Genomic DNA, 13781 nt, shown 5'->3' with positions numbered 1-13781 from the left:
AAGTCTTGGCCACGCGACGCAACCGAAAGCAGCCGCAACTGCCGCAACTGGAGCAAATCCTATACGAATGGATCAAATACGTCAACGCTCAAAACTGCAGCATTACTGGAGACGTCATCATTCGCAAGGCACAGCACCTCGCTCAATGCATGTTTGGCCACACAGTCGCCCGGTTCTCGAAAATGTGGTTGTATCGCTTCCAACGCCGTCGCGGGCTTCGCCAGTACCGCCTGCACGGTGAATCGGCGTCTGTGTCGCGACTTGTTGTCGAAGACGGCCGGACTGAACTCTTGCTCCAAACTTCCTTGTACGAACGATACGACATCTACAACATGGATGAGACGGGAGTGTTTTACAATCGTGTACCAAGCACAACAATATCGCACGAAGCGCGTCATGGAATGAAGATGGACAAGAGTCGAATCACTGCTGTTCTTGCCGCAAACGCTGACGGAACCGACAAAATTCAACTGACGTTCATTGGGAAGTCGAAGCGCCCGCGCTGCTTTGGAAACCTGACCGCCGAGGACTTGTCGCTGCTCTACCGCAACAACCGTAAGGCGTGGATGACGATTGCCATTTTTTCGGAATGGATCGGGAACCTGAACAACTCGATGAGGGCGGCCAACAGGAGCATCCTCTTGGTCCTAGACAATGCGTCATCGCACAAATGCCTCGGTATTGAACTGACCCATGTTCGTGTGCTGTTGCTGCCCTCGAACACCACCGCGTGGCTCCAGCCTATGGACGCTGGCATCATCGCATCATTCAAGTGTCACTACAAGCGGCGTCAAATTGACAGTGTGATCGCGAAGTTGGATGCACTACCTCGTGATGTGGCGCCATCCGCGCCAAAGAACTTGTTTGCCGTTGACGTCTTGACGGCCATGGAATGGATGACCGAAGCGTGGGAGGATGTGACTCCTGAAACGATTCGTAAGTGTTGGAACCATACGGGGATCATACCGGTCTCATCTTTGGCCAGTCGTCTTGGTGCCCTTCGCCTTCGCCCGGTGATTTCTATTGAAGACTTGGTGTGCTGAGGAGGCCAATCGTTCATGCCTCTTTAATTCAATACATTGTTTACATTAAATACCTCGTAAATTTGAAAATTCCAGGGGTGTGCAAAAATCGGTGGAAGACTGTACTACTAATAGTAAGCACAAGACTGAGCCAAGCACGAGATCTGATGAAGGTCAAATTTGATACCAAACCAAGTTCTTCTGGCGCCTCGCGCGACCAGGATGTGTACGCGGGGCGAGGTCGAGCGCTCGTAATGGGGTCGTCGCATACATCTGACCACTACCGCCCTTTTACTTGACACAATGTACGACTCTGGCAAGGAACTGCCCCCGGCATGATTCACCAAGGGGGGCTTCAAGGACGATCTTGCCTGGGAAAGGAATGATTCCCGCGGATACTTTACGAGTAGATGCCACGCGGTGCCTTTGACGGCGTTTCCGCGGCAGACGTGCATCCAGCAGGGGCAAGCTCCATAGATGTGTCGTCGTCCGCTATGCGATTAATACATGCCTCCCTCCCCCTTTGCTGTTTTATCAATCCTGGCGCGGGGAATCGGGCGAGTGAGACGGAGTATTATAGACAGTCTGGGGGGCGTTCCGATTCCCATTTTGCATGTACACCCAAACAACGTCGTCGTCGTGTACGTAGGGGGGGCTTTTCTAACTCAATGAATCACAGTGTCCCCGACCAGAAAGGGGGTTAAGTCGTCAGGTAATTTGCCGTACAATGCCACGTTTTCCATTACCCGCGAATTCCACGCGGCCACGCGCTTTGGGTCGACAACGACTCGCTGACGTTCGCCGCTGTTCTCTGGGGCAAGCCGAGGAATTCCCCAATTGCACCGCGCCAACTGTTGCTGACGTCCATGAGAAGCAGAACCTACCACACCATTCGAATGACATACGAACACCAACACGGTGTGTGTGTGTGCATCATGAGGAATGGATAGCAGCACCCCTGGTTAGCTCCACTGGCAATGCGCAATCCCCGAGACTTGCATCCTACGTGTGCTATTTGGGGTTGCGAACGTCGGTTCCCGTGGCACGCGTTTTGAATAGTTTGGTCGATTGGCCAAGGTGTGATTACGTCAGAAACAGGTCGCGCATGCCATCGGGGAATTTCTCGGGCGTGAGGTCGTGCGTACAGCAAACGTACCGCAACTGGCGTCGTATGCGCGCATCCGACGAAACCTGTCAACTTGAAACACGGTCGACGAAAACCCACGATGTTGAAACCCTGGGGCTCCTCCTGACTGTCATCAAGGTTGGGGGAGGGGCGCTGTCGGTTTGGCTTCTACCCCACGTATACGCGTCGCTCCCCCGCGCGCCGTTGTCCCCAAGACACACGACTCAAGTGATCACGAGCATTGTTCGTGCATTGCACACGTTCTCCCTGTGGTGCGTCGGGACGCGGCGCACCCTCCTCCACTTGGACAAGTGGGTTCGTTTGGTGGGTTGGTCGGACTCAATTATATTCTCTTCAACTTGGTTTTTGTATGAACGTTGGAAATGGCGACGATTTAAAGTAAAGACCCACCACCACAAACTTTCGGCGATATGTCAAAATTTTGCAGTCGGCAACAATTCGCGCCGGTGGGCATCCCACTGTCTTCTGTCAACATCGTTGCCAGAGAAGGCGACAGGTGCCACTTCACGAAAGCCCACGGGACTCTGGGATGCTGGGTTCGCCATCCACTACGCCCAAACACGCAGCGGCTCCGCCACAAATCAACTTGCCATCGAACGGACACTGGACGATGGCTCCGAGCGCAACCACGATCCCAACGCTTCCTGCCCTGCGCATACAGCCGCACTACCAAAACCACTTGGCAGCATCCACGACAACGTTGATTGCCGAGTGCGAAACCCCATGCGCGGTTCGCCGCTGCAGTCACTACGCCAAGATGCACGGCTACTGCTTAGCACACCACCGCTCGATCGTTCAACTGCACGTGCCATCGACGCCGACGACATCTGAAGAAACGCGACCAAGCATCGGAGACACCAGCAGCGGGTACGAGTCGGCTCTTGGCAGCCCGTTAGCCGATAGCTCCAAAAAGCTCAAGCTCAAGAATCGCAACCGAAAGTGCCGCACGGAATCGTGCGTGTCGTACGCACGAAGCGGCGGGTTCTGCACACGCCATGGCGGTGGCCGTAAGTGCCAAGCCGACGGTTGCGGCACCGCGTCCCAGACCGGCGGCTTTTGCCGTCTCCACGGCGGCGGCTCCCGGTGCCGCATCGCCCAATGCGATCAGTTTGCGCGCATTCGTGGCCTGTGCCTTCACCACAACCGCGTGGCACCCGACGACTGCGGATCGTTTTCATCGTCGCATGAAGATCGCTCATGATGCCACTTTCGTTGCCGTTTGCGTTGTAGCGTTCGCACTTGACCACCTAATTTAACCACTCCTTCATCCGCACTCGATGTCATGATCGGACTCCACCCTCCCGTGATCGTGCGCGCATGAGCTTCGTCAACATGCTTGCCAACGCAGTCCGTTGTACCGCGCTTACTGGCCACGCAACCACGTCGCCCTGCTGGTTTCTGCAGGAGCGGTTAAGTTGCGATCTCCATCCTTATCTATCCCACCATTCATTTCAACCTTCTCTGGTCGTTGTAGCTCTCTCGTGTTGCCGCTGACAACCTTGTCTATAGCCGTCGTGAGAGAGATGCAGCCTCAGGTCGGGTGCGAAGTCCCGTCTGTGGTACTCAAGAGCTCGCGTGCATAATAGGACGGCGGTGGGACTGACGACAAGCTGCGAGCCATCGGGAAGGCGAGGCACGTGGGCCGATGATACCTGGACTCGTCTGGAATACGATCGATCAATGCACCGTTCTGCGGGTCGGGCGAGCGCGATCGAGGAGGGGCCGAGGGCCTGACCATAGTGGCAAGTCCTGCCGACTTTTCGTATCGGCTGGGTGAGTCGGATGAACAGCCGGCGACGATGCGGTGGGCCTCCCAGATAACATCACCCACCCCACCGCAGGAACCGCCGGTGCGAAATCCCAATGCAGCGCATTCGTTTCAAGGCCAACGTGGCGGCGACGTCGTGTGCGCAAAGGGCAGACCTCGAGCAAGTCTGGGAGCGCACGAAAATGCGGTCAAGGCAATCCATGCTCCCCGGCGCGTGCTGGACGAGGCTGGCCTCAAAGGCGATGCGGTACCCATTCTCGCCTCTACCAAAATTTCGCTCCCTCGTTACTGTACCAGCGACCGCACCGCAACCAAGACCGCACAGCCGGTCGGTCGGGTGGAATCCCTTGCCTTTCGCATACGCTGCCGTCTCATGGGACAACCGGCCAGTCGACCGACGACGTGTTGACGTTACTGTCGGCGGGGAAGCGCTGGTCCCGCGTGCGAGGGAAAGGCACCCCTCGGGAAGTGCGTCGGGGAGCCAGCTGCATGGATTGCGGCGCTGTGCCAACCAACATCATGGGCAAGGGACAAGCTTCCGCTGGTCCTACCTATCCTCGAGATCTAGTAATACTAGTAGTGCATGATGTGGTCAAAATAGTCGTATGCAAAATGAGCGACAAAAATGTGTCGCACGAGTTCGGAGGCGATTCTGGCACGACTCGCTTCCGCTTTCGACATGCGTGCAGTGGTGGGTGGAGCCTGGGGAGGCAAAGAGGCAATCCTTCGATGTGCTTAACGAGAAAGCACGACTCGTTTGTGCACCCTCGATGTGACAGCCTTGACTTACACGAACATTGATGGACAACACGGCGCGAATGCCCAGATTCCACCAGATACGATGCATGCTTGCGCTGCGACAACATGTCCCTATCACGGCACCACCGCGTGGCCACCTCTGTGCTTCAAATGCAGGTAAACCCACGAGTGGACCAACTCCTGCCAAGTCCTTGACTCGTAATGGCGACGATCTATTCACCGCAAGCCTGAATCCGACCACATTGCGCTTGTCATTTTCCTCACTTCACACAATATCAGAATCTATTGAACGGGGTACGATCGACGCAGCTTGTGAAGGGTTACTTGGCGTCATGGGGTGTATCGTCTGCGGCAACGGACGCCGAGAGGTGCTCCAGATACACTTGTGTGGCAGGATCGAGTGGTAGAGAGTGGGCCCACTGCAGCAATCGGTGCATCTCGTGGACGTTGGTGGCGTCTTGCTGGTGTCTCACGCAGTATTCCAGCACAAGTTTGAGGGTTTTTCCAAACGGCGCGACGCCGGTCATGTTGTGCCAGTCGATCATGAACGACACGATGTCGCCGACCGACGACGCGTCTTGGTTCTTGGCGCGGTAGAACTGCAGCGGATGGAACTCGGGGGCTGGAATGTCCAGGTCCCAGTCGGGGAGCCGTCGCCGCATGTGTTTGTATTTAAGATTCGCCACGAGTTTCTTCTTGGGTGCAGTCGCAGCACGTTTCCCGTCGGGTAGCTGATGGAGCTGGAACAGGACGAGGCGGTGGATCGTCAGCGGCGTCGGCGACAACCCTTGGTTGTGCATGCGTTGCAGCAGCTACTTCCGCAGGCCCATGAGCTCTCCGACCGCCTTTGTCCGTTCCAAACAAAATGTCCACACACACACACCCCGCGACATGCATCGCGCAAAGAGTCCTCCTCGACAGGGCTTACCTGCAGTGGTTGGTCAAACCGGGTCTTGTCGTTCGAACACACCACCATGATCAAGTCGTTGTAGTCGTCGACGCGGGGCGGGGCGCCCGGGAATAGGGACTCCTTCATGTCAAGGACCATCGTGGCTTCGCTCACTCGGAAGAGCACGACGAGCGCTCGAAACGCATAACGGAGGCCTTCCAGCACCTACACAAACCACGTCACATCCATCACGTGCCTGCAACTGACGGGCATCCGCCAACCACGTACAAGGTCCGCATCGTCTTTGCGCGAGCAGAGCGTGTCGAGCCCACGGAAGATGCGAAAGACGAGTTCATCCTGGAACGCTGTGTTGCCAGGCATGCGGCGGTCCAACCGACTCGCCGCGACAAAGTATTGCTTGAGTTGGGCGACATGCAAAGGCAGGAGGTCGGCCGCCGGCCGGCTGGCAACGTACATATCCTCAATATCTTGGATCAATCCGTCGGCGGCGACCATCGCATCGTGTGCGACAACTGCGCGGGTCTCCTTGGCACTGGCCCCATCGATGCGGTTGGATATATACCTACAGGACAAGCGATGACTGTCCCCATCGATGCGATCGGTTGAAGCATACCGGAGAAACACCGACGCCTTGTACATGTCAAACGTCGCAGCATCTTGCGCGACTTTGGTCGATTCGGTGAGCTGCACCTTGCGCACGATCTTGTTCATGGGAATTCCCACCGATCGCTCGAGCCGGCGCAGCGCTTTGATTCGAGGACTGGACTTGACCGACGATGTCTACGCCATACGAGTCACTAACTACGTGGACGTCGCAGCGACGGCATGTACCTCTCGGAGTGACGCGAGTGTGGCCTCGGGCACATGGGTTAGCCCATGCACCAACGCTGGGAACGCCTCGATGGCAGCTTCAAATGCTTGCAAGGGCACTTGGGCACTTCGGCCAGCGTATTCTTCTTGCAGCTCGTCCAAGCGATCGAGCACGACGTCTCCCAGGCCACACATGGCCGGCGCTCGCACCGACGCAACGGCCAGTTTGTCGAGACGTTCCGGGAAGATTGTCCTCTCGAGGAGTTTAACATCGAGCGGGGGAAGGGCCGCCACCACCGCTGCGTATAAGTCTTGGTAGTTGGCCAGCGCAAACACCGCGGTCGTTGACTCCATGTAACGGGAGTGGATCGTGCGAATCAAGGCGTCGTAGGCATGGTAGTGGAGGCTCTCGACATCCGTGGGCAGGAGCGGCGACTGCGGCGTCGATCCCCCGAGTAGACTGGCGGCAGCGCGACTCGCCTTCACCGTGCGCAACACTTGAACGATTGCACTGCCCTTGGCTTGCACCAACATCGCGATGTAGATCTGAATGCTCACGGGGATCTGCTGGCCCTGCATGTGCCGCAGCATCGCCTCCATGCTTTCATAAGGCATGTTTGCGCGGCTCATCGCTTGGAGCGCTACAGTGTACGCGTCGGCCACAGCGGCCATGCGTGCGGAAGCATCTTCGACATCATGGTTCTGTTCGACACTGGACAGCACGCGCTGGAGCTCGGACCAAATGCGATCCTGCTTTTTCCTCTGTGCCAATGTTTCGTACCCACCAACAGCAGGAGATCTTCCTTGCGCGTGCATTTCAGACGCGACGACACCTCGGCCGCGAGGTACAGCCATGAGGTGACGCAGCTCGTCCACAGACGCTACCGACTCACCATCCGCCGGGGTCAAGATGCTCGAGATCTCCTCGCGATACCATGGTGTTGTTGATGCAGCTCGGAGCAATACGTTTTTCGTTGCCAGCTGGGCAGTAAGCGCCCGTGCGATCCCGCGCGACGGAGCCTGCAGCATGACCAGGGTTGTTCACGCTCGCCCTTGACACCACTGGGTGAATTTGAAACTTTTCATTGGCTAAAATCCATTAAATAGGCCAATTACATACAAAACTCTCATGTACTTTACCAACGTGGCTGGCTAATTTATAGCTAATAGAATACATTCAAGTTAGTATTATCCAATTATGCGCTTTCAAGTTTGAAAATCGACCTATTTAAAGCCAATCAAAACAGGACTTGTTCAATTCGAGTCTTCCAATCAAACGCACTGCAATCGTCTTCCAGACTTTTGATTGGATGAAACTAATCAAGAAAACAAACGAATCATGATTCGTCCAGGCCTGTAATGACGAAATCTTTCACACCAAAGTGGATCAAGGCGGGCACTGCACAACTTGCCTCATGGCGACCACCAAGCAAAAGCTCCTCTTCGTTCTCACGTCCCACGACAAGCTCGGCAACACGGGCCACCCTACAGGATGGTACTTGCCCGAACTGGCACACCCTTACCAGTTCCTAGTCCAGCACTACGACATCACGGTTGCGTCTCCTCTCGGAGGCGTTGCCCCGCTAGACCCTAGCAGCAAGGAAGCGTTCGCCGCCGACCCGGATTCAATTGCGTTCTTGAACGACCCCGTCGCCCAACACACCGTTGCGAACACGAGAAAGTTGTCGTCCTTGTCAAAAGACGAACTCGTGACGTTTGTCGGCGTCGTGTATCCTGGAGGCCACGGCCCCATGTTTGACTTGCATTCGGATGCAGAAAGCCACCGCGTGATTACCACGGTGTGGGAAAACAATGGCGTCGTCGCGTCAGTATGCCATGGTTGGACTCGATTCTTTGTGCTCCAGCATGGGCGGCTAAATTGTTGACCTAGGTCCTGCGTCAGTGTCGGCGGTGAAGCTCTCGGATGGTTCCTACCTTGTCGCTGACAAGAATGTCACGGGCTTCTCCAACGCTGAAGAGGACGCAGTGAATCTAACCGCGGCCATGCCGTTCCTGCTCGAAGACGAACTCAAGCAGCATGGGGCGCGTTACTCCAAGGCGGACAACATGTGGGCTGAGCACGTCGTGGTCGACGGCAAGTTGATCACGGGCCAAAACCCTGCATCGTCCCACAAGTTTGCGCACGAAATCCACAGAGTGTTGAGCCAGCATTAACCTTTCCAATACTTTCCATGTCCACCAGAGCGTAGCGGTTGAGGTGTATTGCGCGTGTTTTTGTTTGGAGGGGACCTGTGCGTTCGCAGACGATGTTACATAGAACAAGGACAAGTTAGTGGCAGCTGAGGTCTTCCTACGAGAGAAATGAAATCCCTGTGAATGCTCGATAGTGTTGTCTCACCTCGCCAAAGCACCACCTGCAGAAATATGAACACACACGACCTCAGTTCCGCTACTGTGTGCGCATTGACGGCCCGATGCCCTTTCAGTGTTCGCATCATGGGAGGTCAGTACGCACAGTGTCAATAAGGCATACCGCCAATTCGATCGTCCTCGTCAGTGGACGCTGAAGATACACCGAACATGCACACACGAAACCACGGAACGTATGTAATCAGGTCAATGAATTTACGAGCCTCCAGAGCGAGGGAAGCCTTGGCCCAACATCCGACTGCCAGCTGGTCAATACAATCACATATTTAGGTGGCGCATATTGGCATTCGAGAGCGCCGAGTGAGTCAGCAAACAAAGTAATTTGCCTCCATGCACCATGCACTTGAAATTGCTCTCCAATTGTTGGGGCCATGTTGCTGCCATGGGTCGATTCACCAATGGAGCCACCACATCCAAGGGTGGAGCTACTGATTGGTTCCTTGTCATAGCAGCTGGAATCCGACCGCGATCAGAGGAGGCTCGAAGGAGGTGTTACCGATTGCATTCCGCAGTGCATGCACGGGCAAGGATGGAAGACCCATCCAACTTCGCGAGCTCCTCGATGTGAAGTCACTAGCAGCCCACCTGCCACGCCATGAAGTGTCCATCATCAGAAAGTGCACATTTGACAGATGAATCGTGCGAGAATCTCCTGATGACAACGTGTACCATATGATCTACTGTATGTTTTTATTCAACAGAACATATAAAATTACTCTTTACTTTAATGTGTCTATTGTATTAGTGTGATACGACCAAATGTGACGGCCAGTGTCCTCGTGGTAGGTATACTTGGTGTTTGTATTGAAACTTCTTACAACGAACCTCCGATTGGACAAAACCAGCTAGCGATGGCGGGATAGCCATGACACAACTAACTTCGCAACTCCACGCTCCTTGTCATTTCGTTGACTGTACGATGACGAAGTCATCGTGCACGATTGTCGCGCTGGTGCTGGCTTCCTTTTGTGCCTTGCCATCGCTGACGCTCAATGTTAAGCTCTCTGGTCTCAACTACAACCCGCGCAAAGGTGCTGACTGGGAGCCATGGGAGCTCAAGTGTAAGTCAGCGGAAGAAGTCACGCTCGACTTGCGTGCGATTTCACTCATCACGGATCACATTCGGCTGTACAGCATGAACGACTGCAACCAAGTGGAGCTTGTGGTTCCTGCAGCAAAAGCACTGGGGCTCAAGGTGTGGCTCGGGATGTGGGTCGACCAGCACAACACGACGTACTTCGCCGAACGTGACGCGCTCAAGGCATTGATCCAGAAGGGAGTTATCGATTCGTCCATCACCGGACTGCACGTGGGCAGCGAAGCAATTTACCGCAATGACATTACCGTGTGGGAAGCGATCGATTACTTTTGGGAAGTCAAGGCCATCGTGAACAATGCTGGATTGACCTTTCCCGTCACAATCGCTGACGTTGGCGACGTGTACGCGGGCCATCCCGAGCTGTTTCACGTGGTACGTGTTATGGCATTATTACTTGGGGTGCGATGACACTAGAGGCTGTGGTTTCGTGTAGGTGGACGTGGTGTCAGCCAACTCGTTTCCGTTCTGGGAAAACAAAACCATCGACGAATGCATCACGTATTTTTACATGCGCATGGGGCCGGTCATTGGCATGGCACGAGTCTTCAACAAGAAAATAATCATCGGCGAAACAGGGTGGGCTACGTCGGGGTGGGCGTATCGAGCAGGGGTCGCAAGTCCTGACAACGCAGCTGTATGTGTGCCAACCGACCTGTTGCGTGGCTCACATGCGTGTGCTGTAGCTGTGGCTCAACGACTTCCACGTGTTTGCTCAAGAATTTGGGTGGCAGTACTATTACTATTTTGCATTTGACACGACGTGGCGGCACAACACGGACGCCAACATCACCGAGCCCGAGGTTGAAAACTATTTTGGTCTCTTTGACAGCACCCGCCACCTCAAGCCCGCGTACGCCAATTTGAACATCCAAAAGCGCAAGCAGTACGGCTACCCCCCTGTGCCGACATGGCCAAATGTCCCAACGCCAACCGAATCGACATGGGACGTTGTCCAGAACGTGATTGCCGCCGTGTTCACCGTCTTTGAGGGCCTGTGGTAAGCAAACGGACAGCCCCAACCAGAGAACACATTAGATAGAACCAGCAACAAGATATGATGAACTCTACACGACTTGACGAGCCCAACGCATCACGTCACATCATCTCGCGTATCAGCATCGAGACAACCTGCGTCTTCCGCGTCGTGAACTTTTGTATTTTTGGCGAGCTACCGACCAATATCCCCTCGTCCGTCCACACTGACAATTGCCTGCATTAAAAAAATACGGGAGTCTGCACACCTACGGCAGTGGCATCGTGGAAAACGTGCCAGAGGAAGCTGTACCAATATTGCGCTTGACCAGGTTACTGTGAAGTGCTTCGACACGTACGTCACGCTGGCGTTTTGGCACCACGAATGCGTATATCGCTGTTATGTGCTGTCGGAAGCGCCAATACGGTGTCTGCAGGCAAGAAGTGCCACGTTTGTCCTGAATCTGGACTTGATTAGCGGTGCTTTGATTGCTGTAGCTACTGTCAAACTGCACAAGGAACGAAGAGCGTGATTATTACGAATCCTAACGATTGTCCATAGTACTATGCATGCTTCATGTTTGACAGAGGAATTTGTCGGCCGAGTACATGCACTACTACGCCTCATCCTACCAGAACAAAAGGAGTTCTCGGCGCGTCCAAAGGCAAGCTAGCTTGGCCGGCAAGAGTCGACATGTTTCGTGCTTTGAACACACCGACGTTAGTACGTACGTCCAGTGTACTGGTCTAACATTCGATGTGGTTGAAAGTTGCAATGTGTACTAATCGGTTGTCCCGACGGCTCCACAGCCGCGGACCGGTGATTGGTGGAACGCGGTCCCACTCGCGGAACCGCCTGCAATTGATCGTAACTGATCGGGCAACGACCCCCCCCCCAAAGGTTTTCGATCGGGTTCAACAAGACGAACGTAATGGGAGATTATCCTTCCTGATTGGTAGAAATTTTGAGTGAATCCCTTTGATTGCAGAGGACCTCGGAAAAATTCACCCCGTGGTACTCCGTCACAAATCCTGTATATTAATATTGCCTGTGCACATTATCCACCAGATGAATTTTGACCAATAGGCGACACTTTTTCCCACGACGTAATGCATGATATCATACAATGTTTTCATACAAAATAGTAGTCAAATGTAGTCTGCGACAAGAATGCCCCTGTACATTTCTCTGAATTATATATCGTCAAAACAAAGAAATGTCATCCATCCTACTGACATCCTCGAGGGGTTTGAAGGTGTAAAGTCACGTAATAAAAAGCAATTCAATACTGAATCTCAATATAACTCATGTATTCGAACAAAAAAATACACTTCGTGGGTGATTCCGGTACCTCTGACAAGCCATCGACTGCGTCAGAGAATTTAAAGCAGCTGTAATAGCGGTGTGTGGCAATTTGCTATATACAATGGGAGTGAACGAATGCCTCGAGTGCCCCTGGAGTCCCTAGAGTCCCTAATGAGATGTTTTCTTGCGTGAAGCAAAAAAATATGATCATTATATGACAGAATGTATGGACTTGATTGCGAACAAACTAATGACCAACATTCCGGAATTGGAACGTTGTCATTGGCTAGTTCAAATCGACGCCTTCAAAATTGCCGCCACGCGACTCAATCGCCAGCAGTGACACAAGGCAGACGCCGACAACCAGTGTTGCTACTTGACTGAGTGATGAGCGTTTACGCAAGATACACCATGGCTCAAAGACGTCAGTTCTTGACTGATTTCGACCAATCATCTATGAGCTCCAAGGAATATGCCCGGTCAAACAACATTGACTGGGGCACATGGAGAGGATGGCTCAAGCGCAAGGAAAGCATTATGACAACAAAGCGCAACGCCAAACGATCCAGCCTTGGCGGCCAAGGGCGTAAAGAGATGATCCCGTTTGCTTCTGAATTGCTCGACTTCATGAACCAAGTTCGTGATGGAGAACACCATTTGACCCACACACATATGGTTACCTTCATGAAGACCCATCATATGGACTGGTTTCAAGATTACGTGGCAAGCAAGAAGTCCGACGATCATGCATACTGCAGCCTCTTGAAGCTTTGTCAACGCTTCTCACAACGCCATCGGTTTTCCCAACGAGTGCCGTGCGTTACCAAGGAGCCGCAAGTCGACTTGGCAGAGAAGAAGGCAACGTTTGCAGCGGCGTTTTGGGACAAGTTTGCGTCAACAGCGGCTGAAGATATCGTAAACGTTGACGAAACGTCTGTTTACTATGACATGCCGCCTACGAAGACGTTGGCCAAGATTGGAGGATCGTCCAAGGTTGATTGCGAACAGAAGCACTCGGATCGTTTGACAGCTGTTCTGACCGTACGGTCAAACGGAGAGAAATTGCCCATTCTCTTCATCGTCAAGGGCGCGCCAGGTGGGCCAATCGAGCAGAACGAAGTTCCATTGTACCCACCAGGTCATGTCTACGTTGTCCAAAAGAAGGCCTGGATGGATACGCGTGTTTGGGAACTCTACTTGACTGAGCTTCTCAAGTTCGAGATCCGTGGACCATCTGTCATCGTAGCAGACAACTTGGACTGCCATGTGTCCAAGGCGTCGTACGACAATGTGTCGTCTCAGCTGTTCAGTGTTTTGGAACCCCTTCCCAAGAACTCGACAAGTGTTTGCCAGCCACTAGATGTTGGCGTCATGGGGCCTTTGAAGAGCAAGTTGCGTTCGAAGTGGCTTCGAGAAGCCCCTGTGGTCACTGCTGCGGAGAAGCGTATGGCCATGATCAAGCGTACTATTGAAGCCTGGGATGAAATGTCATCCGATCTAATCAGCCGCTCATTCATCAAGGCCATTCCGAAGCCATCACAGTAGGTAGTTATCATTGTAGGTAGTTTAGCTTTGTAGGTAGAATATCATTGTATCT

The 13781-nt window shown here is 53.7% G+C and overlaps 4 protein-coding genes across 4 annotated transcripts; 3 read left to right on the top strand and 1 right to left on the bottom strand.

Moving 5' to 3' along the window:
- The first annotated feature begins 2598 nt into the window (after positions 1 to 2598).
- H310_03881 (hypothetical protein) lies at positions 2599 to 3442 on the top strand. Its single transcript, XM_008867948.1, has one exon. It carries the CDS (start codon positions 2699 to 2701, stop codon positions 3368 to 3370), a length of 672 nt encoding a protein of 223 aa, XP_008866170.1. The 5' UTR covers positions 2599 to 2698; the 3' UTR covers positions 3371 to 3442.
- A 1401-nt stretch (positions 3443 to 4843) lies between these two features.
- Positions 4844 to 7479, bottom strand: H310_03880 (hypothetical protein). Its single transcript, XM_008867947.1, has 5 exons — positions 6438 to 7479; positions 6220 to 6386; positions 5874 to 6168; positions 5625 to 5810; positions 4844 to 5508 (listed from the first exon to the last, which is right to left on the bottom strand). The coding sequence occupies exons 1-5, from the start codon at positions 7443 to 7445 to the stop codon at positions 5017 to 5019; spliced, it is 2148 nt and encodes a 715-aa protein (XP_008866169.1). The 5' UTR covers positions 7446 to 7479; the 3' UTR covers positions 4844 to 5016.
- Positions 7480 to 7778: 299 nt separating this feature from the next.
- On the top strand, positions 7779 to 8763 carry H310_03879 (hypothetical protein). Its single transcript, XM_008867946.1, has 2 exons — positions 7779 to 8255; positions 8308 to 8763. Exons 1-2 carry the CDS (start codon positions 7832 to 7834, stop codon positions 8589 to 8591), a joined length of 708 nt encoding a protein of 235 aa, XP_008866168.1. The 5' UTR covers positions 7779 to 7831; the 3' UTR covers positions 8592 to 8763.
- Positions 8764 to 9663: 900 nt separating this feature from the next.
- Positions 9664 to 10996, top strand: H310_03878 (hypothetical protein). Its single transcript, XM_008867945.1, has 3 exons — positions 9664 to 10278; positions 10340 to 10540; positions 10590 to 10996. Exons 1-3 carry the CDS (start codon positions 9673 to 9675, stop codon positions 10905 to 10907), a joined length of 1125 nt encoding a protein of 374 aa, XP_008866167.1. The 5' UTR covers positions 9664 to 9672; the 3' UTR covers positions 10908 to 10996.
- The last annotated feature ends 2785 nt before the right edge of the window (positions 10997 to 13781 follow it).

This window comes from Aphanomyces invadans, assembly GCF_000520115.1.
Source record: "Aphanomyces invadans strain NJM9701 unplaced genomic scaffold supercont1.6, whole genome shotgun sequence".
Lineage (NCBI taxonomy): Eukaryota > Oomycota > Saprolegniomycetes > Saprolegniales > Verrucalvaceae > Aphanomyces > Aphanomyces invadans.
The sequence above is the reverse complement of the archived record's forward strand: the minus strand, read 5'-3'. Positions and strand labels throughout refer to the sequence as shown.

Excerpts from the sequence above, each read along its gene's own strand:
- H310_03878 (XM_008867945.1), top strand. The coding sequence starts at position 9,673 with ATGACACAACTAACTTCGCAACTCCACGCTCCTTGTCATTTCGTTGAC. Across the intron at positions 10,279-10,339 it reads ATCCCGAGCTGTTTCACGTG|GTGGACGTGGTGTCAGCCAA; the intron begins GTACGTGTTATG and ends GGTTTCGTGTAG. Across the intron at positions 10,541-10,589 it reads CAAGTCCTGACAACGCAGCT|CTGTGGCTCAACGACTTCCA; the intron begins GTATGTGTGCCA and ends CGTGTGCTGTAG.
- H310_03879 (XM_008867946.1), top strand. The coding sequence starts at position 7,832 with ATGGCGACCACCAAGCAAAAGCTCCTCTTCGTTCTCACGTCCCACGAC. Across the intron at positions 8,256-8,307 it reads CGTCGCGTCAGTATGCCATG|GTCCTGCGTCAGTGTCGGCG; the intron begins GTTGGACTCGAT and ends TTGTTGACCTAG.
- H310_03881 (XM_008867948.1), top strand. The coding sequence starts at position 2,699 with ATGCTGGGTTCGCCATCCACTACGCCCAAACACGCAGCGGCTCCGCCA.
- H310_03880 (XM_008867947.1), bottom strand. The coding sequence starts at position 7,445 with ATGCTGCAGGCTCCGTCGCGCGGGATCGCACGGGCGCTTACTGCCCAG. Across the intron at positions 6,169-6,219 it reads AAGGCGTCGGTGTTTCTCCG|GTATATATCCAACCGCATCG; the intron begins GTATGCTTCAAC and ends CTTGTCCTGTAG. Across the intron at positions 5,811-5,873 it reads GCAAAGACGATGCGGACCTT|GTGCTGGAAGGCCTCCGTTA; the intron begins GTACGTGGTTGG and ends TGGTTTGTGTAG.